Source organism: Vicia villosa, linkage group LG6, assembly GCF_029867415.1.
Source record: "Vicia villosa cultivar HV-30 ecotype Madison, WI linkage group LG6, Vvil1.0, whole genome shotgun sequence".
Taxonomy (NCBI): Eukaryota; Viridiplantae; Streptophyta; class Magnoliopsida; order Fabales; family Fabaceae; genus Vicia; species Vicia villosa.
The window spans coordinates 139,556,804-139,582,160 of NC_081185.1; the positions used below are offsets into that span (position 1 = coordinate 139,556,804).

The 25,357-nt window shown below is 33.0% G+C and overlaps 2 protein-coding genes across 4 annotated transcripts in view; both read right to left on the minus strand.

Annotated features, from left to right (window-relative positions):
• The window catches only part of LOC131610216 (protein SHOOT GRAVITROPISM 6), a 47,403-nt gene extending 41,081 nt beyond the window's left edge, over nucleotides 1–6,322 (minus strand). For 2 of the 3 annotated variants that reach the window (XR_009286418.1, XR_009286419.1), the window contains exons 1-8: nucleotides 6,131–6,322; nucleotides 5,953–6,043; nucleotides 5,805–5,859; nucleotides 5,583–5,714; nucleotides 3,235–3,306; nucleotides 2,576–2,666; nucleotides 2,359–2,454; nucleotides 10–88 (exon numbers count right to left, since the gene is read on the minus strand). The gene's annotated coding sequence lies outside the window, so the exon portion shown is untranslated. Of the gene's footprint in view, nucleotides 1–9; nucleotides 89–2,358; nucleotides 2,455–2,575; nucleotides 2,667–3,234; nucleotides 3,307–5,582; nucleotides 5,715–5,804; nucleotides 5,860–5,952; nucleotides 6,044–6,130 lie in introns of those variants that run through there. The other variant, XM_058882107.1, reaches the window with a different exon arrangement.
• An 11,873-nt stretch (nucleotides 6,323–18,195) lies between these two features.
• LOC131610217 (uncharacterized) lies at nucleotides 18,196–25,087 on the minus strand. The gene is made up of 9 exons (XM_058882109.1): nucleotides 24,667–25,087; nucleotides 21,877–22,084; nucleotides 21,647–21,776; nucleotides 20,546–20,625; nucleotides 20,414–20,456; nucleotides 19,572–19,628; nucleotides 19,360–19,447; nucleotides 18,760–18,854; nucleotides 18,196–18,677 (listed from the first exon to the last, which is right to left on the minus strand). Exons 1-9 carry the CDS (start codon nucleotides 24,803–24,805, stop codon nucleotides 18,564–18,566), a joined length of 954 nt encoding a protein of 317 aa, XP_058738092.1. The 5' UTR covers nucleotides 24,806–25,087; the 3' UTR covers nucleotides 18,196–18,563.
• Nucleotides 25,088–25,357: the final 270 nt, after the last annotated feature.

Here is a 25,357-nt window from a genome sequence, read left to right on the forward strand (position 1 = left end):
TGATCTCACATGACATCACCATCTTGCGGTAAATGTGAAGGAAAATCTGTACTATATTGCCAAGCAGCTTGACACCAACACTTGAATGCTGAAAACAATAACAAAAGATGAGTTAAATAGATCAGACTACCAATAGAAATACACCATTAAGAGGTTAACCAAATCTTTTTCCCCATTTCCCACCACCAAGTAATGAGGACATATATTAAAGCTATAAATAATAGCAAAAGGCTCATAAATCTACAAAATGTACATTTGCAAACAACTAAACTATTTCAATGATTCATCAGTACACGTTATCCACCATTATAAATTAAACCTAGAATGCAATTTAATAGAGAATATTAAGAATAAGATCACCGAAATTGAAATTAGTCCAGAAATATTAGTTCAGTTAAAGCTCAGCTGTCAGTCTAAATGACCTGGAAGTTAAGAAGTTAGGAATCTGAGTTTCAGTCCAGAATTATTAGTTCAGTTAAGCTCAGCTGTCAGTCTAAATGACCTGGCAGTTAAGTAGTTAGGAATTTGGGTTTCATTCTCTACCCATATGACCGAACCTACACTTTAGTCTTTAGATGTTTTCGATCAGTTAATAGTTTAGTGAAACAGAAAGTCTCTCTTTCACACACGCATTATGGAGACAAAATTATTCATATCAAGGATAAATAAGAAACTCCCTACCAAACCTTACCCTTCATTCAAGATGTTAGTCTACTCATTGTCAATTACATTTACATCACATTAAAATATTCTTCTTGGACAAGTTTGTTTTAAAATTTCAGAAACCACAATGTGCGCTGTCATCTGTTACAGATTTTTAACTTGTTCCTAGTGCACGATTATATTTAATAGATTGTGATCAGTTAGTCTCACGCTTACCAATACAGATTTGCTATTTAGTATGAGGCAAATGATATGGATGTGTGGAAAATCACTGGAGAGACTAAAATAAAAATCATGGGTAGAGAAAAACTGTAAAGTGACATAAAAGCAAACAACTTGTTTATACAGTTACACCTTTCGTGCAAAAATTATTTTTCAAAATAATCAGCATTTTCTTTATCTCTATTAGAACATGTATACCTTATATAGTACTCCTTCCTCCTTCCGTTCCTATTTATAAGCAAATTTTAACTTTTTAGGTTCATTGAATAATTGATGTATCTAACCTCTATATAGTCTAAATACATCATTTATTCAATGAACTATGTTAAGAGTCTCACATCGGACAATATATAGTCTGACCATGTCTTTATAAGTGGGGACAATTCTCAACCTACAAGCCGGTTTTGTAGGGTTGTGTTAGGTTCAACCACATTTCTTAACATGATATCTAGAGCCTACTAAGAGGAAATTCTTCGCCATGTTTTACTCGGTTGACCTACTGTCTTCCGGTGAGAAATTTCTTTCTGCAAACCATGTCATCATTTCGGTTTGCCCCTTTTTTTTTCAGCGACTACCTTGTTACTGCTCACCAGCGCGGTACCGTTCATCGCGCCGTCACTGTTCATCGTCGCCGACACTGTTCACGGCCGCAATACTGTTCATCGGGCGTTACTGTTTATCGCGCCGGCACTGTTCACGGGAAAAAATTCCCCCCTTTCCACTCGGTTTTGTACCCTGATCACAGATCCGGTCTCTGTTTTTTCTTCCAACTTGCGAAAATCTGCCCTCCAGTTCAAACAGCCCCGTTCTTGTTAACTTGAAGTTATGGGAGACGCTGATTCTGTCTCGTTTACTAAAGTTCCACTGATTCCATGTGAAAAACTAACCGTATTTGTAAATATATAGTGTTAAGAATATTTGTATATAGAATAGTCCCACATCGACTATATCATATAATTAGCTGTAATTTCTCTATATATAATAAAAGTCTCCGTAGTGCTTTACAGGCACACAGTTTTATTCAAATGCCTCTTAGTCTTTCGTATCTTAACATGGTATCAGAGCCTCGTTTAAGATCCAGTGGCCACCTATTATGATTTCCACTATCGGGCCACCCACCATTTATTTCCACGCTCCAGATGTTCAGTCCTGAGCGTGAGGGGGTGTGTTAAGAGTCTCACATCGAACAATATATAGTATGACCATGTCTTTATAAGTGGGGGCAATTCTCACCCTACAAGCCGGTTTTGTAGGGTTGTGTTAGGCTCAATCACATTTCTTAACAAACTAAAAAGTTAAAATTTGCTTATAAAAGGGAATGGAGGGAGTATGAAATTTACAATAACAAAAAAAGCTATTTCATAAGCAATTAAAACGGGCAAGACAACTTGGACAATTCAGCACAAGATCGAAGATAATATCACATGCTATGCTACACATCCATAAAGAAAGTGACAGAAAAAATCACCACACCATTTGCAAAAGTTGGCCGGTGCATGTCTCGCACATTTCCAAGAATTGGCAAAATTCGTGAAAGTACACCTTTCCAGCGGGGAATGAACAGCAAGGCTATATTAGATTTAGAAATTAGAAAAAACAAAATACGTTAGTGTTAACCACAGAATTTGAACCCACCATTCTCCCCGCCCACAAAAAAACAGCTAAAAAACATCAAAATTTGATTACTGACGACTACTAGAAGCAAATTCTGCAAGGATTTGAACCATAGCCTGTAATGCTGAACTTGTTCCCGATAAATGAAGAAAAATTTCTTCCATCACCTACAGCACCAATTCAAGGGTAAGGGAGATAAAGGACAGTGGCTGAGAACAAGCTCAAAATTCAAGGAAAACTAGGATAAGCGCAAACAAAAATAAGAGTGTATAAAATATAAATAGAAGACAGTAATATACTTGGTGAAATTAAAATGAAAAGGGAGATATTACTTTAGTATGTTACAAATTTCGAAACAGGAAGAGTGTGAAGAAATTGTTTCAAAACTTAAGAAAGACAAATATGAAAAAGAATACAAAAACAAAAGTAGTTTTTATTTTTTGGGAAATTCTGTTAATCAGGCAATTTTATGATTCTTGTGATAGTTCGGATTGATTCTCAACAGAGAGATGATAAAATAAATTATGGAGTTTGTAAATGATATTCTAATTAGATTTATTTAACTGAAAATCAAGGAGACTGTAGGGCTGCATTTAGCTCATTTTTTCCTCCTTGCCTTACGAGTCTCCCACTAGACATGTAGCCTTATTCTTCCTCTCTTGAACTAAAATGAGTTGCTATTTAAAATACCTATTAAATAATCTTTAATAGTTCAAAGAAAAAGAAATAACTCACAAGATCGGGTAAATGCGACCCTATCGCGACAAGTAGGCTTGTTGCTGCTCGTTGCCAATCGGAATTGAGTTCCTGAAAAAGATAGTCGATGTGAATCTCATAGACCATGAGCAGTATCATAAAAAAAATCTGCTTAAGCCCGTAACTGGAAAATCCTAAGATAACTAGGATTTTAATTGGAATATTGGTACTATTCCCATAACAGAAAAACCCGATTAAGAGTGCAAGAAATAACTGTCATTTCAAAAATAAATATTGAAAAGAAAAAATAATGGTTAGGTAGCCCAATAAGCCTAAGGTACTCCTCTAGCAAGGGTTTAAGATACTCACAGAATAAAAGAAAAGGAAATCTCAATATTGTGGAGTAAAGTATCAGTTCAGTTGTTTTTGCTGACATTCTACTTATAGGCCCAAAATAATCAAGCCCGCTAAAGATAAACCTAAACTATATTGGAAGAAGATAACCTAAAATAGGACAAAATCCAAAGCAACAAATAGTCCCAAGTCCAAGACATAATGTCATAATTAAAAGGAAAAAACTACACGCCTATTTTACATCACATGGTTCCATACTATCATACAGTTTAAGAACCTAATGTCAAGCTACAGAATCTTACACATAACCACGTTAACTAAATGGTAAAGATTAGCCTTCACATGTCTAAAACCATCAATTACATGCCCAGAATGTAACCCAGCCTTTTTTTCTTACCCGGCAACTTCCAAACTTTATTTTGACAGCCAAAATCCCATCTGTCATTGTAATCCAAATCTTTATTTCTTCCCACAATCGTTTGAATCCCACCCTAAAACCCCGATAAACTATTTGCTCATGTGATTAATTAAAAGTAATGGCTGCTAAACAGTTTGTTTAGAGAAACTGGACAGCTAAATTTCAATAACTGAGTCATTATTTACAAGTTGTAAACCATACAAAATAATAAGATAGGGAAAGATGTTAGCCATGCAATCCCTGCCTAGGTGGATGAAATGGATAAATGCTTTTGGTACAATCTATGATAAAAAAATTACTACTCAAACTTGAGAGAATGTTTTACTGCACAGCTATTGGATTGAATATTGAACGATAATAGACAACAAGAAAAACGTGTTGCTGCATATTAAGATTGATATTAAGTGGTCACGTGAGACAAGATAAAGTTTGGCATAGAATTATTAAAAAGAAAATTGGAGTAACTCTCATAGTACGGGAGAAAAGAAAAAGATAGAGAGCATGATAGAGCATTGTCTAACAATTAGAGTGAAAGAAAAACTGTAGGTCAAACCATTGACAGAGAATAAGAGTTAAACAGCCTATATTAAAACATATAGGTGATAGAAATTTACCATGTCATAATCCATATATTTGACCCACTTAGTGAGAAAGCTTAAATGCCATTGACGATGTTTTACTATTTGTAAATCGTTGCTTTAGAATTAATATGTAAATAAGTTGCTTCATAAATCAGACCGCGGGAGTTATTTTATAAGGAAACTTATCTTTCAAAATTCAAACCCCCGTCCATAAATAAGCATCATCCACTTAGGCTTTGTTTGAAAGTGGGGGGCTTCTAAAAACTTTTTTTTTTTAAATTATAGAGAAATTTTTAACATTTTTTTGGAAAAAAGATATTGTATAAAATGATAAAAGAGTGTTTATCATTCACATATTTTTAATTTTCTGAATACTATAACAACATAAAATATATTTGAACAATTTGGCTAAGCCCTCCAAAATCCTCCTCCAATACAATTTTCTAGTTCACCTAAATTAAGAGGATTTTAGTTTTTGAATAAAAATAAATCCTCTAAAACCCTCCCCACCAAAATCTTTCTATTCTTTTCAATCAATCCTTTCCTTTTTTCAAAATCATCCTCTCCAAACTCCCAAACCAAAACCTTAAGATATGTCAAATTGAGGATTTTGGAGGGAAAGTTTTGAAGGACTAAGTCTGAATTTGCCTATATTATAGCTTCCATAATTTAGAGAAAAAAGTAAGTCATCCCCTCCAAAAGCCCTCATCCAAACATACTTTTAATCATTTTTACCTCTCTTATAATGCTTCAACCGAAAAAACCACATCAACCAAGTGCAAGGATATAAATTTCATAATCAAAACTTCAAAACCTCAAACAACAAGGTTTCCTCTTTTTCAAGGCAAACTTACTTTTGTTTTTAATATCAGTTCAACGTAGTGTTAGTTTGATGATTTTGTTCTCTACTTATATTTCATATGCCAGTATTTCAGTTCAAATTTTCACTAAATTGAATCCCAGCTAAAATTACTACCCAAAGTAAAATGTGAAATAAACTACTTAATCACATGTATAATAAACAAATAAAGCACCTTAGAAGATATCATCTCAGATGTAGCAATTTTAGCAAGTTTCGCCATAAAAACAGAATCAACATCTCTTTCATCAAGAGCTCGAACTCCAAATGCCATAACTTGAAAAACTCCAGCCATATTTCCAAATCGCTAAAACGAAAACAACATCAAAAAAAAAGCATCAAAAACTTCTAATCAAATTCCAACACTAACAAAACACTCTGCAGACTACTAACTAACCCGACGTCCACCGCGTGAAACAGTCGCACAGCACTCGAGAACCAGAACCGGATTTCTACAAAGTCATCAAAAAAATTGACAATGTAACAAAATTAAACCGAAATTAAACCGAAATTGAGATGAGTAAAGAAGAGGTGAAGATAATTACAGTGCGGCAAGGTCGTTGAGAGAGGACATGGAAGCTTCTCGAACAGCGGAAGAATCATCAGCTAGTAATGAGAGTAGAACCTGGATTGCCTCTGTAGGGGAAAGAGGAGAGCAATTGCGAGATCAGAAGAGGAATTGAAGAATGAAATCGAAATTGGAGAAGGAGAAGAAGAAGGTACCTGGTGCGGGAATTGAAATTGAGGCCATGGAAGATGTGATCAATAAGCGGAATGCGGGGAATAGAGAAAGGTGAAGGTAGAGAGGGAGATTGATGGAAGAATAAATAGAGGAAGGAGGAGGAGAAACTGGGGCCTCTTCCCCGGCGCGGACATACACAACAGACACACTACTGCGCTGGATGTGCCTTGCCGTGACGGGAAATGATCTTTTTTTACTTTTTTGTTAACTATTAATTTAATTAAATATAACCGACTTTCTCTTTCTTTATTTTTTTTTCAAGACTGAAAAATAAACGAAATTTAATTCATAAGAAAAAAAATAAGAGAAAATATGATCTACCGATATGCTAAATTAATATTATACTGTCAAATACAATCATTTATTTTATTAAATTATACTAAAATTTTTAAATTATTTGTATAACATAGTAGAGTGATATATTTTTATTATATAATAATGTAATAAAATTTTATACTGGTATATTTTTATTAAACTCAAAAATTAAAAATTTAATTAAAAGTAATTAACTTTTTTAATTTAATATAAAATTAAAATAAAATTTAATATATATTTTTATTTGATGATCATTATCAAAATTAAATTTTTTAAATTAAATTAAGTATAAATTAGTTATTTTGGACTGGCCCTGAGATTGGCCTACCGTCGGGCTAAGCCCAGTCAAGTAGACTGTAATGAAAATCTAACAAGAGCGATCCAGATAATAGTATAATAGTAGTCGTTGGGAGCTTCTCACCCACGTGTCCATCCAAAGGCACGTGGCCAACTACCTTTCGAAAGAATCTTCATACTTGCTTTCTCACTTTGAACCTCACTTTAGCATTAGAGTGTTTTGCAAGTACACTCACTCTTCCTCTTTAGACCGACCACAATTAAGTGTTGCATGCCACGAAGATCTTCTAATTCCAGTAAAATTATTAATTAATACAAATTGATAGTTATACATGAACATCAAATAGAGAGATGTAGATAAATTTTAAAACTTATTTTATTATATGTTTTTAATTAACATTTGTATCTTAATATAAGTTTGATTAGAAAGGAGAAAATTATATAAAAACATAAATTGATGGTTCCAGAAAAATAAAATTAAAAAACTAAAATTTAATATTATATAAATAACTAAAAATAAATAAAAGGTGTGAAATTAAATTAAAAACTTAATGATTAGTTTATTACAATATAATAAATAAAAATAAAATTATTATTAAAATTCTAAAATATTTTAATATGAATATAATTTTTTGAAATATACTTTTATTATTTACATGTAATATATCTCATATCTTTATTTATGTTATAAGCTATGACATATATGTGTAACCAAAAGAATATAACATATATAATAAAATTACTTATTAATAAAAGGTTGAAATTGATTATTTAATAATAAATTAATAATATTATGTTTCCTATCATATCATATTTTTATTGTGTTATTTATCTTATGTCTCTATCTTATCTTATAGATATTATAAATATTAAATTTTTATAAATAATTATTTTTAAAGTCTTTTATATTGTCATACAATAGGCTCATGCCTAATTTATCAGTAAAATGACTTGAAAATGATATTAATAATAAAACCACTTGAAAGTGAGATTGATAATAAACTCAATTTCTTCAACATGCATGTAACAAGTTGCAATAGACAAAATTGAATATTCTAACTTTTATGTGCAGTGGTTACAACCTCCATTAAGCTCATCGAAGAGTCTGGTGTTGACACTTACAAAAAAACACAAACAAAATGGAAAGGTATATGACACTTAAATTCTTTGGCCACCTCCCAACCTTCTAGGTCACCTCTGGTGAAAAATCCAAACTACCCCTGAGTTCGGAAATGCATTTCCGAAATGCAAGAAAAAGGTGTTTTCGGAGATGCATCTCCGAAAGCGCCTTTTTTTTTTGAAAAAATTGTCTTATTTCGGAAGTTCATTTCCGAAAACAGCATTTCGGAAGTTCATTTCTGAAATACTGCGCGTTTTATAGATTAAGCAAAACAGTCCCCCTCACCCATTCATTTACCCTAATCTTCTTCCAAACTCAACCCCAAAGAGATTTTTCTGCAAACCACTTCCAAGGCTACATTATATTCCACATCTAGTTGCTCTACTACATTCAAAAGCCCTCCAATCTATTCAATCGGTAAGCATTTTGATTCTAAGATCCATGATTAAAATTTATATTAGGGTGTTTACAAATAGCAAAAAATGTATCAGGTTAGGTTTGTATTGATATTTGGGATGTTTAGAATGTGTAAACATAGGTTTGAAGTTTGATTTGGGGTCTGCCATGGAGGTTGCAGAGAACTTCTGCGCAGGGGTGTTTCGGAAGTTCATTTCCGAAAACACCTCCATTCCCAGTTTCGGAAATGAACTTCCGAAGTGTATCAGAATTTCAATTTCTTTTAGTTTTTTTCTGTTGTCTCGCATATTAATCGATTTCAATTGTTTTCAGGAACATGTCAGGCAACCAACCAGCACGCATCCGACAGGGTAGAGAGACCCAGACTGCGTCGGCTAGACGCGAGCGGGCGGCGGCGCAGCTGGCGTCGACACAGGGACGGGGGCAGGGACAGGGACGACGTGTGCGAGTTCTCGTGGAGATGGGCGAGGGTACCTCTATATGTCGCTTATTTTATTTCCCTGTTTCCTTTATTTAAAAATACGAGACAGTTTCCAAAAACATAAAAAAAAAAAAAACACAACTTCTGCATAATTCGGAAGTTCATTTCCGAAACTCCCCAAAATCTGAAAAAAGGTGTTTTCGGAAGTGCATCTCCGAAAACACCCCACATTTGGTGTTTTCGGAGATGCACTTCCGAAGCATGAAAATTTTTTTTAAAAAAAAAACTTCGGAAATGCATTTCCGAAGCAGGGGTAAATTGGGTTTTTCGCTGGGGGTGACCCCCATAGGGAGGTGGGTAAAGAAATTTTCTAATTTAATACATATGATATCTCTCTCACCTCAACGCATGGCTTTACACATTAACTTTTTTTATGTCATGTCCTTAATCTAGTATGGATCAGTGGCGTCGTCTGTGAAACGATATTTCGTTCATTTGAAAAAAACTATAACATTATCACTTCTTAGTATCAACCAATGGCTAAGAAGAAAACATCAATGTGTACACTTCATCGTACATGTGATGAAATAACATGCACATCTCCAAAGACCTCCAACCAAGATGAAATTTGAACTCCAATAGTTATTATAAAAGAAAAGCCATAATTCAAGACTTAATGGCGTTCATACGGAACCAATCATGGCTTATTGCATAACAAAATTTTGCCTTTAACGTGTCAAGAATGATCATCGTGGATATCCCATTATTCCCCCTCTAAGAATAATATAGGAAGGAACCAAACTTCATTGTGGTTACATTCACCCATCCACCATATAAACCATGACCTTTGTACCTCTAAAAATTTTCGAGAAAAAAATTGATGTTCATAGGATTGTTCATTGATAAGATCAAAACACTTTAAATCACAATGTCTTTTGACCTCCTAGATGAAAATATATGACGAGACTATGTATGCATATGAACACATTGAGGTCTTGTTGGACCATCGAGGAGCATTGGATTATGTGAAAGCTAGATTTTTCACTTTGATCTTTAAAAGAGGGGTCGTGATTTGGTTTAAGATCCTTAGAGAAAATATGTTGTTTCGTGTGATGATATATGTACACAATTCACCTTTCGTTTCATTATGTAAAAGCATACCAAATTCAATTAAATATTAGAAAATATAGTCTAACGAATAAATGATCCCATACAGGATTAAATAAAGTGCTCAACAAGGATGACATTCTAGTGAAGGTGTCAAGATCACATTAACCAGAAGCCGACCAGATGAAATATTGCAAATTCTATCATATAAATGAAAACATTTTCATCATGATCTAAATCTAAAATGAAAAACTCAAATAGTTCACGGCTAGCAAGAGGAACTTCTTAAAAGATAGGTGTCATCGAGATAATTATTCAATTCTTCTTTGTTCCCTTAAAGTCATTTATCAAGTTTCTCATGTTTTCTAAATCAATCTACAATCATATACCAACATTCACCTTTTTCACGAAAAGTTTAGCGATAACAAACTCATAATCTGTCTCTTTTGTTCTACAGTCTACCTTTTCAACTCAAATATTTTTTACCTCAACCAAGTGACTAAACTTCGTATCATTCAAAAATTAGGCTATATAAAGCACTTTGATAATAGTAAGATCATTATTCAAATGATCTAACCTCCTCCTTAAAGGGTCTAAATGGCGCATACGAAAAGCATTTAAAGTAGGGACTTCAATTTGATTATTTTTTTAGATTAATGGGAAATCAACATACAATAACAAACCAAAACGCTACAAATTTAAAATTCATCAAACTGGTAAGAACCTTGAGGATCAACAACAAGTATATGGCAGCAAATAGAACAGATAAATGCACAAGAAAACACTGATATTTTAACGTGGAAAATCCCTTAATATGAGAGTAAAAATCACAAATCGTCCAGACCAAAGAAATAGCTTCATTATAATCAATTCAGGGTACAAGAAAGTCTCATTGAAATTCACAACTAACAATAACAAAATCACAAAGCAAACTAGCCCACAAATGAGAAAGAAGAAGCTGAAAATACCTAAATTTACAGGTTTAGTGCGAATCAGATATCTCTCAACACAAACTTTGTTTTGAAGATCTGAATGGTTAAAAGGTAGACAGTTATGTTGCAAATCTACCCTCCAAAAATATGTTTTATTCAACGGTTTACAAATTCATAATCACTGATTTATTCAGACCGATTGCAAAAAACATAGGAATAAGTTTTTCTCCTTTTTTCTCTCTTTTGCAACTGATTTTTCTCCTTTTCTCTCTCTCTCTCTCTCTCTCTCTCTCTCTCAACTCTAAATTGATCCTTTCCACTTATACAAGGGAGATAAATGGGATAACATATTTGAGTGTTTTTCCACATAGGAATGGAGCCCAAACCCAAGAAATAACCCCTCAAATACTTTAGTTATCATAATAGAACCATTATCATCCGTATGAAATTTAGCTAACTCAAATAACTCAGCATCCAAAACATCATGTACCCAATGATATCTCACATCAATGTGTTTGAACCTATTATGAAAAGCCAAATTCCTACCAAAATGAATAGTGTTTTGACTATCAACAAATAACACATATTTATCTTGAACAAACCCAAGCTTCTGCAAAAAAAATCTTAAACCTTAACAACTTGTTGCATGCTTCATTTATGGCAATGAACTCAACCTTTCTTGTAAACAATACTACACACTTTTGTAATCTAGACTGCTAAGCCACAACTCTCCCTATAAATTTAATCATGTTGTCCAAAGTAGACTTCCTAGAATCAACGTCTCCTACCATATATGAGTCAGAGTACCCATCTAGAGTAAGCTTATCTTATCTAATGTAAATCCCCATACAAGTAGTATGCGAAGATACTGTAAAACCCATTTTACTGCATTTCAATTCTCTCTACCTAGATTTGACAAAAATCTATCGACTGTACCAATAACATGTGTTATATCTGGTTTTGTACATACCACCACATGCATTGAACTATCCAAAGTAGAAACGTAAGGAACACCGTTCATATCAAATGCTGTATTTTCACTTGAAGGACTTTGATTAGAACTCAACTTGAAATGAGTAACAAGAGAAGTGCTTACCGCCATAGAAATTTCCATTTTGAATCTTTCAAACACTCTTTCGATATAATGTTCTTGTGACATCCAAAGTTTCTTCTCCTTTTTGTCACTCATGATTCTAATACCACGAATCTATTTAGTTGCTCCAATTTCTTTCATGGCAAATGACTCACCCAATTGCTTCTTTAACATGTAAATGTTAGAATTATTTTCCCTACAATAAACATATCATCAACGTATAACCACAAGATGATGAAGTCATTGTTAGAAAACTTTCTAACAAAGATGTAATGATTTGAAGTAGGCTTATGGTATCCTTCATCGTACACAACAAACTCAAACTTTTTGTACCACTGCCTCAGAGCTTTCTTCAACCCATATAAACTTTTTCTCAATCTACACACATGATCTTATTTTCCTTTAACTTGAAAATCATTGGGTTAAAGGAAATTCTTTTTCACATCCATTCAACCTTTATATCAAGAGTAACAACTAAACTCAATACGATTCTAGTTGATGATATATTTACACCGGGTGAAAAAATCTCATTAAAATCATCATCCTTTATTAGAAAGAAACCTTTCACCACTAATTTGGTTTTATACCTTGAGAAATTAAAGTTGCTCTCATGTTTAACTCTATAAATCATCATGTTTTTCAAATCCCTTTTGCCTTCGGGAACCTTCACTACATCTTAAGTGTGATTATCATGCAATGATTTCATCTCACCATGCATTGCATCCAACCACTTTTCATTTTCATCACTTTCCATGACCTTTTGAAAACACTCAGGTTCACCTTCATCAGTCAAGGTCACATACTCATCAGAATTATACTTATTTGAAGGTTGTCTCTGCCTGTTAGACCTCCTAAGTTGAATTGGAGATAATTCTGGAGCTTCACCAAGATTCTCATCATGTAACATATCATTCTACCATTCATCGTCATTAGTTGGAATGTTTACCTCATCTCCAAGTTGTTGATCATCAACATAATTATATGGCTCACCATTCTGATCACCACCACCAATAGTATCCAAATTATGAATCTGTAATCGAACTGGATCAATATTAAACAAATTGATATCTTTTTTGGGTGTAGTCTTACGCACCTTATCAATATTTTCAATAGTTTGGTTTTCCATGAATACCACATCGTGGATTCTGATAAGCTTCCTCCATGTAGGATCATACAATCTGTAATCAAACTCATTTTGCTCATAGCCAATGAAGATACATTATTTTGACTTTACATCCAACTTGAATTTTCCATCTTTTGGAATACGCGCAAAAGAGCTACAGTCAAAGACTCTCGAATGATCGTACTTGACATTCTTTCCAAAATAATTTTTTTGTGGAACTTCACTATTCAAAGCAACAGTAGGAGTGAGATTAAGAACATACACCGTCGTGTAAAATGTCCCACCCCAATAATGATTGGGAAACTTAGCTTCAGAGAGCATACACCTTACTCTCTCAATTAGTGTTCAATTCATCCTCTTTGCTAAACCATTCAATTAAGGAATTTTAGCAAAAGTCTTTTCGTATGCAATATCACGCTGCTTGCAATACGATATGATAAAAATTATTATTCTTTCAAAAGATAAATATATAAATATGATCCAATCTAATAAACAATATGTTGTGTATCTTTCTTAGATTTCCTTTATTAATAAAATATTTTAATATATTTTTATCCATGTAAATATATCATTTTTATTTTTTCTCTCTACAAAATATTTTGTTGTCTTTTATGTCTTTTTTTTTGTTTTTTTTCTCTATAAAATGAATTCTCTAATAAAAGATCATATTTAAAAATGTTTATATAATATGTATTTGTTTTGACTTTAATCCCATATATATGAATTAAAAGAAATATTATAAATGTAAGTTTTAATGTAAACAAATTAGACAATTTCTCAATCCATCCCATAAATTTCTTAGCCACCACACAAAATTCTAATTTTGCCTCTTATTTTCATAGATGCACATCTGAAAGCACATTTTTTTGCAAAAAAAAATTACCTCCTTCCGTAGATGCATCTACGGAAGCGTTTAAAACATAGTATAACATAGTTGAAGTCACCTTATTTTCAGTTCAGCAATCCTTCCATAGATGCATCTATGGAACGTGGTGGAAACTGAGTGTTCCGTAGGTGCATCTACGGAATAGTTTGCTATTTTTAAAATCATCTTCATTTCATTCAAAAACTCAATTTTTATTACAAAAATAAAAAATTAAAAGTAATACATTTTAAAGACAACAATAGGTAGACCAATAAAAATACATCGTATAAATAATATCGGTCAAAATGTCGAATACATCATCAAAATAACATACAAAAATGAAATAAAAATACATCATCAAAATCACTATTGTGTATGTCGGACATCATCCTGCGCATCTCCTCTGCCTCTGGCCCGCCTTCGCCTCTGTGTCCACCACGATCTTTGCTAGCTCTACCCCTAGCGTCAAGTGCTGCACCAGTCCTGGCACGATGTCTGCGGTACAAAAATGCCTCCTCTGCCAGCCTGTTCATAACATCCACCACACGCCTCTCCTTAAACCCCTCAGGAAATAAACCAGATGCAATCGCTCCCCGCCCTGTGTCAGCTATCTCACGACATCGAGGAAGAACATCCTGAGTGTGGTCCAACTCAGTCTGATGCGTCCGGAAAATCTCCTCGTGGGATGGTCTAGGCGGATATCCAACTGCAGTGGGAAGCATGTACGGGTGTGTCACTCTGTAGTATCAAGTGATGTACCCCTCGTGTAGCTCTGGAGGCAGCACAATAGTAGAAACAGAAGAACTACCCCCGACGACGTCTGCGGGGGGTGACATCTATGAGGAACCCTCACGATCATCCAGAGGCCTCCGTGGTGTGGTAGTTGATAGTGAAGTAAAATCCAGTGGAACGGACGGAGAAGGCCCGACTGGAGTGGGTGATGGAGAAGGCCCGGCTAGGGCGAGTGTATCCGATGTAAAAGATGCATCAGGTGGAACACAAGCTCCATCAGTGACCTTAGATACTGCACATGTCCGTTCTTGTCGCACGGATGTGTGCTGTGCAGTCCTCCCATGAATGTCCCTATTTGGGCCGTAAGTCATGATGTCTGCATTATGATACAAAAAACCTCGAGTTAGATACTATATATTTATAAATAAACAACAAAAGAAAAACAGAAAATTACTCTTCCGTAGATGCACCTACGGAAGTACCTTAGTTTCAAAAACTTTGGTGCTTCTGTAGATGCATCTACAGAATGCCCTAACGTTCATCTCTTCCGTAGATGCATCTAAGAAAGACACTGAAGCTCAGAAACACAATGGCGTAACTCCACTGTTCAATCACCCAAAAACTCTATTTTTATGGCTTGGTTGTTCGTTTTAAACCTCAAACAGCACCTACATTGTCTCTAAACTATATTTCTAAACCTATTCAATCATTTCTACACCTAAATATCGAATTCTAATTTGATTTCACAAATATTCTAAAATAACTCAAAATGTCAAAAAAATTAGTAATTAAATAGAGATTTGAACTTGATGGAATGTGTTGATACTTGATGTTGACAATGTAGGCCAAACTCGGGAAGAAATTTGAAGTTTGATATTTGGGGTTTAGAGAGTTTGAGAGTTTAAAGTTTGAAATGAAGAGAATGAGGGAGGGGAAAGGTCTGACGCTAATTATAACGTCAAACCTTTCCGTAGATTCATCTACGGAACAAAACAACGTTAAACAAAAAAAAGAAGTGCTTCCGAAGATGCATGTACGGAAGCACAATGACATTTTTACTAATTCGGTGGTGCGTAAGATACTCATGGGGTTAGATGAGAAATTGTCACAAATTTTGTCCAAATTAAAATAAAACATTAAATAACAAAAACAATAAATAATATAATTATAATGACTTAAAATACAAAAAAAAAAATACAAAAAACAAAAGATAAAAATAATAAAAATTGCCGTGACAAAAGGCACATTTAAAGAGTAAGAAAATCCATTCAGATTCATTAATATTTTGTGTTCCCTTTCGTCTTTTTTTGTTTACTTCATTCTTTTGGCTGATCCAGTGTCATGCTGGTCATTTGGTTTTTTTCATCATGTTGGTATTAGTTACTTTATTGCAACTCTCCCAAAATTGAACAAGACACACATATGGGACTAAATATTTGGATAATAATTGAAAATAATGACTGTTGTGAAACTCCAATAATACAGTCATTATTGTCAATTATTAACGTATCGTGTTAATAGTCTTAATCTCTTGACATTCTTCTCAATCTTCTTCAATGGTTAATAGTCTTAATCTCTTGACATTCTTCTCAATCTTCTTCAATGGTTTTACCCCAAATATTTGAATTATGCCACGCCTTGAACATCTAGGAAATGTACAGCCATTTTTTCATAGCTTAAAGGATAATGTTGTATTGTGTAGATTAACTAGTCAGAGACCCGTGCTTCCGCACGGGTGATTTTTTTTCTGCTGTAGTATTTTTGTAATGATATGAATAATATGAATAAAAGGAATTATAAGCAATATGCATAATTAAAAGGAATTGTTTTACTTAAATAGAGTTAGAGTTTTATTGATTGCTCTGTTATACTCTCAATTCTTTGAAAACCGAATATTCATAGGAATCGTTTTGAAATTTTAAAATAAATACTTTAGTTTTCAAATAAAAGTCATTAATAGGCATTGTATTGAAAGTGGCCATTAAGATTAAACATTATTATCGTCGTATTCATGTGCTAATTTTGTGTGTAATAAAGAACCATATAAAAAATGACATGTGAGTTGGAGAAAAAAAATAAAATTTTAACAAATGCAAATGTAAAATTTTAAATATAAATGAAAAATATGAAATAATTTACTTAATTGTAAATTTAACAATAATTATATAGAAAACAATGATCCACAAAAAAATGTTTAAGATAGGTTAAGAACACAATAGCAAAATTGGATCAGGTAATTTAATAATTGACGGTCCAACAATAATTAAAAGAAAATGATATAGATCACTATGGTTTAATTATAAATGAAAAATGATCATATAAATTCAATTATATTAAATAATCATATAAAAAATACAATAAGATGGAGATAATAAAATGAAATATTAACATTTAAAAATAAAAATTATCTCTCAATTAATAGTAATTATTGATTAAAATAAAATAGCTACTATGTTGATAATGACCCGTGAAATAAAAAAATAATTTGATGCGATATAAAATATATTTAAAAAAAATGTAAAATAAACAATAATCATGGAAATTTAATTGTATTAAATAATAATAAAAAATCGTGAGATGGAGAAAAAAAATAAAAATAAAGATATTATCTCTCAAATAAAGACAATGATTGATTAAAATAAAATAGACATTATGTTGATAGTGACCCGTGAGATAATAAATAAATAAATAAATAGAGAAAAAAATTAAAATGAAAGTAAGAAAGTGTGAAAAAATGTGAGAGAAATTTGAAATTTTAATTAAGATAGAGAAAAAGTGTAATGATCGATTAAAAAAAATTAAATATTGAGTTGATAGTGGCCCGTGAAATAATTAATTATTTTTGGGAATAATAATTAAATGATCGATTATTAATATTTTTTGCGATAATAGATAAATGTTGAAAAATTAAAATGAAAGTATGGAAAAATGAAATGCGAAAGAAATTTGAAATTTTTAGTAAGATTAAAATTTAAAAATAGATTATTAATATTTTTTATGATAATAAATAAATTAAGAAAAATTAAAATGAAAGTAAGAAAGTGTGGGAAAATGAAATGTAAAAGAAATTTAAATATGACTTCCATCATCCATGACTTACATGTGATGTCATCATTCATGCAATAAAGTTGTAGGGAAATGTTATTTAATTCGGACCAATGAAAAGCTAACACTTGGTGCATTCATTCAATAAAGTTGAAAGAGTGAATACTTAATTTGTTAGTTACAAAAATGACCTTTTATTAGTACAAATAAATTTTGGTGAAAGAGTAATTTAGACAATTTGGTCAATCTATTATTAATAAATAGATAGTAGAGTAGACTTATTTTGAGATAGTGTGCATTTGATTTACAAAATATGAAGTACTTGATAGAACAGAAGTAGACAATAGATAACAGAGTACTAAACAAGACAAATTTTAGTATAGTAATGTGTTTTATGGTTAATGCATTGACATTTTTTTCCCTCAATTTTGCTTAATATAGATGCACAAACAAATAATACAATTTTTACTATAATATTATTTATTGATATGTAAAATATAATATTTATGAATCAAAATATTAAATAAGGAGGAAAAAAAATGCACCCTTAAGCTTTTAAATAAAAAACTGATCCAAACATGTGACAAATGCAACTTTTATAGGATAACTGATTACATTCCTTCATATTGTAATTCGAATGATATGATTTATACAGATAATAATGAAACTATGAGACTAGATAGATAATCCGGAAAAAAGTTTTGTTACTAGGCTTATGGCAAGACGTAGAAGCAAATTTTGAATTATGAATGTGAGATTATTATGGTTAGTAAAAAGAACAAACTCAAGCTGTTAGACCGGACAACATTTGAAATATGAATATGTATGCTAGCAACACACTCTTCTCAATTGCTTGGGACCTGCATGATTTACTAAGATCCGTTTGAATTTCAACTAATCTGTGTTGAGAAGAGTGTTTATAGCGCTCAGTTGAAATATTCATTACTTCACTCGTGAGCATATGTTGAAAACGGAGAACCAACTGGAGGTGCAAGGCCGAGGTACCGCATTATCTTTAACCGACGGTCCTTCTTTTCTGATTTTATTGGATATGTCACCTCCTGGAATAGAAATTATTCATTGTGTACATGAGAAACAAGCTATTATAATGACTAGGCGGTTAGTAATGAGTTATCAACTCACATCAAAATGAACTTTGGGTTTACGTTCTCTTTTCCCCCTTCGTCTCTCTTGAAATTCGTTGATAGTTCTGTTTGAGCTAGGCGATGTATATTTACCTGCTCAAATCATAGATCTGTATTAAAAAAACATGTCAACAGGAAAGAGTAAATTCATTTATGAATTATTCAGTGAGATTGGGTGTGTATGCTTTAGGGGCAAGAGTCCTAACACATTCTGTAATTGAGGCTAACAAATGTCCAAAGCATGCATGGACAAATGAAATGATCCATGGATAACAGACAAGACGACCCATGTGAGACTTTTTTAAAGGAAGTGATTTGAAAACCCATTTTGTTTGGCCAGAAGTATTTGCAACATAAAACGTGTGACTATCATATATCATATCACTGTCATTTGGCAATGAGTTGAAACATTTTTATATCTACAATTTATTTCAAAGAAATTTACGAAACCAAACATTCAACAGTCAACAGAGTTATGATGCATAAAACTGATTCGATGTGTTTATGCACTCACAAGACCCGGGAACAGGCTTCCTGCTCTAAACCACTTTACAGTGCAAAACATGGTTCTGAATGAAAATAAAAATAAGGAACATACCAGCTGAACGATCATGCTGAGTAGAGTGAGTAGACCTATCGGGACTCAAATCTTGGCAAGAACTAAGTTGTGTCTTCCTTTGCAAGGCCTAACATCATATCAAATTAGAAGAAAAATGAAAATTTAAACTCGGACGGAGGATGGAAAATTGGAGAGAGAGGCAGACAGCTGAAATGGTAAAATTTATTGTAGCCCAAACATGCTCAACATACTTGCTTTAGAGCAACTTGAAACTCATCTGAAGGGTTATTGCTTCTTTCTTCAAAAGACTGCAATAAGAATCACCCATAGACATGAGACAATCACAATATATACTTTATGAAAACAGCCTAAGAATCACCCATAGTAGACATGAGACAATCACAATATATACTTTAAGAAAACAGCCTTAAGAACTCTGCTTAATAACTGAATTTACAGCCTGCAATAACAGAAATGGTGTGGGAAAAAAGAACCTCCAAATGATGCAACACCCCAAGTCGCCAGAAAATAGAAAAGGGGATTGAAAAGAAAAGAAAAAGTGGGTTAAAATAATTTACAACTGCAGAAATACACTGCAAAACACTATTGTAATGTTCACTATAAGTGTGTGAGGATGAGGGATTCTATCCTTGGTTTTAAATTGCAGTTGTGGGTACTGCGATTGCGGTCATAGCGACGCGCAATACGGTTGTTGCAGCGTGGATACTGATAAAAACAGTTAAAATTAAGAATTTCCATTGCATCGAACTAAGATTGGGAATTTGGGTCTTGAAATTTTAATTTTTTATGAAAATAATTTAATTATCTGATGCGGTTTCTGATGCAGTCACACATGTGATTTAAAATCAAGCCGCAATTGCGGTCCAATGTAGTCGCGGAGGCTACCACATCAACAATATTGTTGCACAATTGCGGTTGCAGACTGCGATTTAAAACCACGATTCTATCTACAATTTAGACCAGTGTGGTTTTATTAGATGTTAAACGCTATCAAAATGAAAATTTGAGTGACTTCTAAACACCCAAAAGTTGCACGTGCAAAAGCATAGTGAATGACAAGGATTAAACTCACATCCTCAAAAATTGAAATATCTGTCGCTGGATCAATCCAAGCACTGTAAGGAACAAATAATTATATTCAATACAATCAGTAGGCAGATGGGTAAATTCAAGAAATTTCTGTGTGAAATATATGCCAAAATACCTGGGATGATTTCCATAAAACTGCACTAAAACATGTCCATCACTAACACGGTCAGATAATGCACATTTTTCTTCCATGACCTGGAAAAGTTAATTTTTTAAATTATAATAATCGAAGAAAAGGTTATAAAATTCAAACAAAATAGTGATGCTGAATCAGCTCCACACCAAAGTCATAAGGCAGTCCATTTTATCAACTGGAGTCTGAGAAAAATCTGAAGGAGTAAAACTTCCCTCAATGCAACATCAAAAGTAAGGCAATATGCACCAATAGTTTCTATTTCTAATACTGTAGGGTACCGAAGTAATTAACAATTAAAATTCAGCACAATTTTGCAGTAAATTAATCTGGAACAAAAGTTCAATCTCTAATAAATTGAAAGACTAAAACTTATCAGTGGGCAAAAATGGATTTTAAAAGATTAAGTTAACTTCTAGAGATCGATGAAAGAATATTATCTTACAAATCTCACAAAGAGAAGAGCAGGTAAGAACGAGTGAACAGATAAATGAAAGAGAAGTTCGTCACAGTTGACAGCCAGGATAAAAAACATTATGCTTTTTGTATTCATATCACGAACTTTTTGATTAACATAATGCTACAAATCTCACAAAGAGAAGAGCAGGTAAGAATGAGTGAACAGATAAATGAAAGAGAAGTTCGTCACAGTTGACAGCCAGGAAAAAAAGATTATGCTTTTTGTATTCATATCACAAACTTTTTAATTATCATAATGCTACTCAGTTAAATATAATTAAAACAGGAAAAGGAAAGTACCATGCAGCCTAAACTGATATTGACCCTATTCCATTGATTATATGAAAACTCATTTTACATGGAGATTCTCTGGTTTGAAAGATAAGGAAATGTTACTTCCAGATGTTTGTGTATTTTTTTTGGGTGAAATACATGTGTATTTTCTACTAGACAAATTGGGTTGTAAGTTAGCTGTATGCAAAAGATCCTCTAAGGATGCCAAAAAGATAGGGTGGGCTCTGTAAATATGAATCCCTTTTATCCACTTAACTTCATTTTGACCTATGCACAAGCACATTGACTTAGGCAGAAAACCATAAATATTACAAGATATCAAGGGAATACCTCAGCAGGCCACCACATTTTACAAGTTGTTCTTGCCCATACGACATTTCCAGGGGTTACAGCAGGAAAACTATTATCACTGACAGATGATTCGCGAGGTGTAGATTCTGACATCTTAATACAAGCATCCCTATAAATAGATATAAGTTTCAGTCTACTTAGCAACATAAAACGGAAAGGCTTCAAAATCAGTTAATTGTACCAGCATGCCAGTCCAGTAAAAAGCAAACCTATTGACACAAAGGTCAACTGAATCCAATTCTGCAACCGAAACATCAAAAGACTCGGATGAACAAACGGCTCTACCCTTTTGGTACTTGTTGCATCGAACCAGGGCCTCTTTATAAAAGTGTTTAACCATCATTCTTCTCTCTAGCGAACTGCTTGCAGTGACATTAGACAATCTCATCTCGTTAGAAGATGAACCAGGCGAGGAATCTGTTTGGAAGGATTGACCAAATGGTTGATCAGTCATATCTTTCAATAAATTTTGATCAAACTTTACTTATGATGGATTGATCCTAGATTTAAATTCCAATGGAACGGGTAATTCAATTCAAATTCTACTGTTACATAGAGTAAATGTTTGAAGGGACAGACCAAACCTCATTGTTTGGCAACATCAGCAACATAATGTTAGATTACCGCATCTATACAATCGGTTCTAATAGAATCTCATGGATCCAAATAACAACAAAACTCCATTGAATCCTTTAAAATTTTGTCACTATATAAGAATCATTTTAGCTTGAGGACACTACTTTAAAAGTTGAGGCATGTGAGTTTTGACATATCTATCAAAAGCATTTTATTAGTGTAGCATTTCATCTGAGTTTAGATACAATACAATTTAAAAATACAAAATCCAATATTTAATTTAAAGAGTGTTCATTATTTGTCTACAACAAAAATTCCATTCTGCACTTTTCCTCCAACACATGTATTCAAAAAAGATGGCTGGAGCAATAAAATCAATCAGCAAAAAATGATTATATTATGAAAATGTACCAAATTATTTAGCATGCTAACAAAACTATGATTTCATTCCATTACAATGAAACTTATCAAAGCAACAAGCACGAAAGTAAAATGTTATTTCATACTGTTAAGAGTCCCACATCGGACAATATATGGCCTGAACATGTGCTTATAAGTGGGGGCAATCCTCACTCTACTAGCCAGTTTTGTAGGGTTGTGTTAGGCCCAACCACATTTCTCAACATGGTATCAGAGCCTGGTTTAAGATCCAGTGGGCCACCTGCTATCAGGTTTCCACTATCGGGCCACCCACCATTAACTTTCACGCTCCAGTTGTCTAGTCCTGGGCGTGAGGGAGTGTGTTACTTAAGAGTCCCACATCGGACAATATATGACCTGAACACGTGCTTATAAATGGGGATTGGGGGCAATCCTCACCTTACTAGCTGGTTTTGTATGGTTGTGTTAGGCCCAACCACATTTCTCAACACATACCTTGACCATTGAAACACCATAAAAGTAATGTGTCTAAAAAGTTTAAATGCTTATAGAACTACCATCCCACTAAGTTTTATGTTGAAAAATTATATTATTATGTAACTATGATCTGTTCGCAAAAACCTGCACACGCTAAGGATTAACCCACACGTCCAAGGGTCTTTGATAGAACATACATGAGGTTTATTAGTATCTTACGATTATTATGAGTCATGTATCAATTTGAAACTAAATTGAACCCGATCAATATTGTTACGAGTCTCGCATTGGATGGGTTAAGGTTTGAAAATGAGTTATACGTGAAAGAAATTTCTTGCCTTACAAGCCAATTTTATAGAGTTGAGTTAAGCTCAACCAAAATTTTAAGATATATCGGAGCCAATTCAAAATCCATTGGGTTACCTGCTACCGGTCACATAGACCACACTCTAGATATAAGTCCTAGGCATGATGGGATGGGTTAAGAATCTCACATTGGATGAGATAAGATCTTCATATGAGTTTATAAGTGGCAGACATTCCCAGCCTTCCAATCCGCTTTTGTAGGGCAAAATAACTTCAAAACTAAATTCTAAGAGACGTGAATCTCTAGCGTGTATCTATTTGGACATGAATTTCATCTTGAATCCTATTTCACTATGATGAATTTTGATTCATGCTAAAGAATTACAACCTAAACTTATCTTAACCATTTTTTTTTGTTAACCTTGCATAACCAGCCACTTCTTTGTTATTATTTGATATATGATATGACTTGAATGGTAATTATTTTGAGGTTCATATATGATGCATGAAATTACAAGCACTAACATCTTTATATAAGACTATTCTAATCTAATGGGCAAAACTAATGGACTAAAAGCCCGAATATAAATCACTACTAATAGTAGTAAAAATAACTTATTTACCACAGATCCGATTCAAAATTTGAATCTCAACAGTTAACATGATAACCAAGCCTAAACAAGCCGTAAAGTAATAACATATACAAAGACTTAATGTGGTTTGAGACCTCTTGTCTAAGTCTGCTGAAAAACCCCTCAACAAATGCATCCATTATCTCAAATAAGATTATAAAGATTGTACCCCACCCCCATTGTGTATCACCCTACAAACCCAATCATCCACTTAAACTACAAAGAACAATAAACACACTCATCTCGTTACAACCCACCACAAGTGATTACCCATACACCTAGTCCTTCTCACGAGACATTAGTTGTATGACCTCTCTGTATGATAATGGGATTCCCTAAGTGTTAAAATACATATTACATACCAGAATGCACCTCTTTAATTTCCACTCACTCGCACATATCAGAAAATTTCAACCCATTTCACAACATGTTCAATCATATAAAAAAGTACAATTCAAGTCATTTTCAGTAAACCATAATGATCCCCAAAACCTAACCAATAAAGAAATCAAATTTCACAACCAGCAAACTAAATAATCAAATTCAACAGAGACACACACAGTTAAGCAATTGAAACAAAAACCAAAATGTGAATCCCCTAAATTCAGAAGAACGGTAGCAACATACCAATAACAAAGTTGGAAAAAGAAGGAGGAGCCCGATTGAAAAAAGAAAAATCAGTGCGGCGTTTAGGCGGCGAACTTCTAGGCTGTTGAGAATGTTTGGGAACACGATCAATCGGCGTCTTCATCTTCTTCTTGGCCATTAGTGTTGAGAAGAAGGGGAAAAGAAACCCTAAAATGTGTTTGCAATAGAATTTGGTTGCATTGACGACGCAATTGAATTGTTACATGAAGAAAGGTTATTATAATGGGCCAGTTTGGATCCCATAATAGTAAGAGAATGTGTAGAAGTGAATCAAAAGTGATAACTACAATGAATACATGAATCGGAATTCTAGAATCATACTATTCATTTGTTCCCGATAGATTTTTGATGCTACGGACCAAACTACAGACCTGACTGACATGGTAACACACCACTCGTGATGTGTTTCATAAGTAACATTAAAACTTCAGGCTAAAAGAATTAAAAATATCAACAATTTTAAAGTTTGTAGTTTATAAAAAAAATAATAATATATATACTTTTAATATAATTAAAAATATATAAAAGTAAAATATGTTAAAAATTGTCGGGTGTAAAAATCTAAACAAAAATTCATATACTAATACTAATAAATATTTTACGAAACAAATAAATATATTTATTTTAGAATCAACTAATCTTGTATATGGAAATAATAGAATTTAAAATT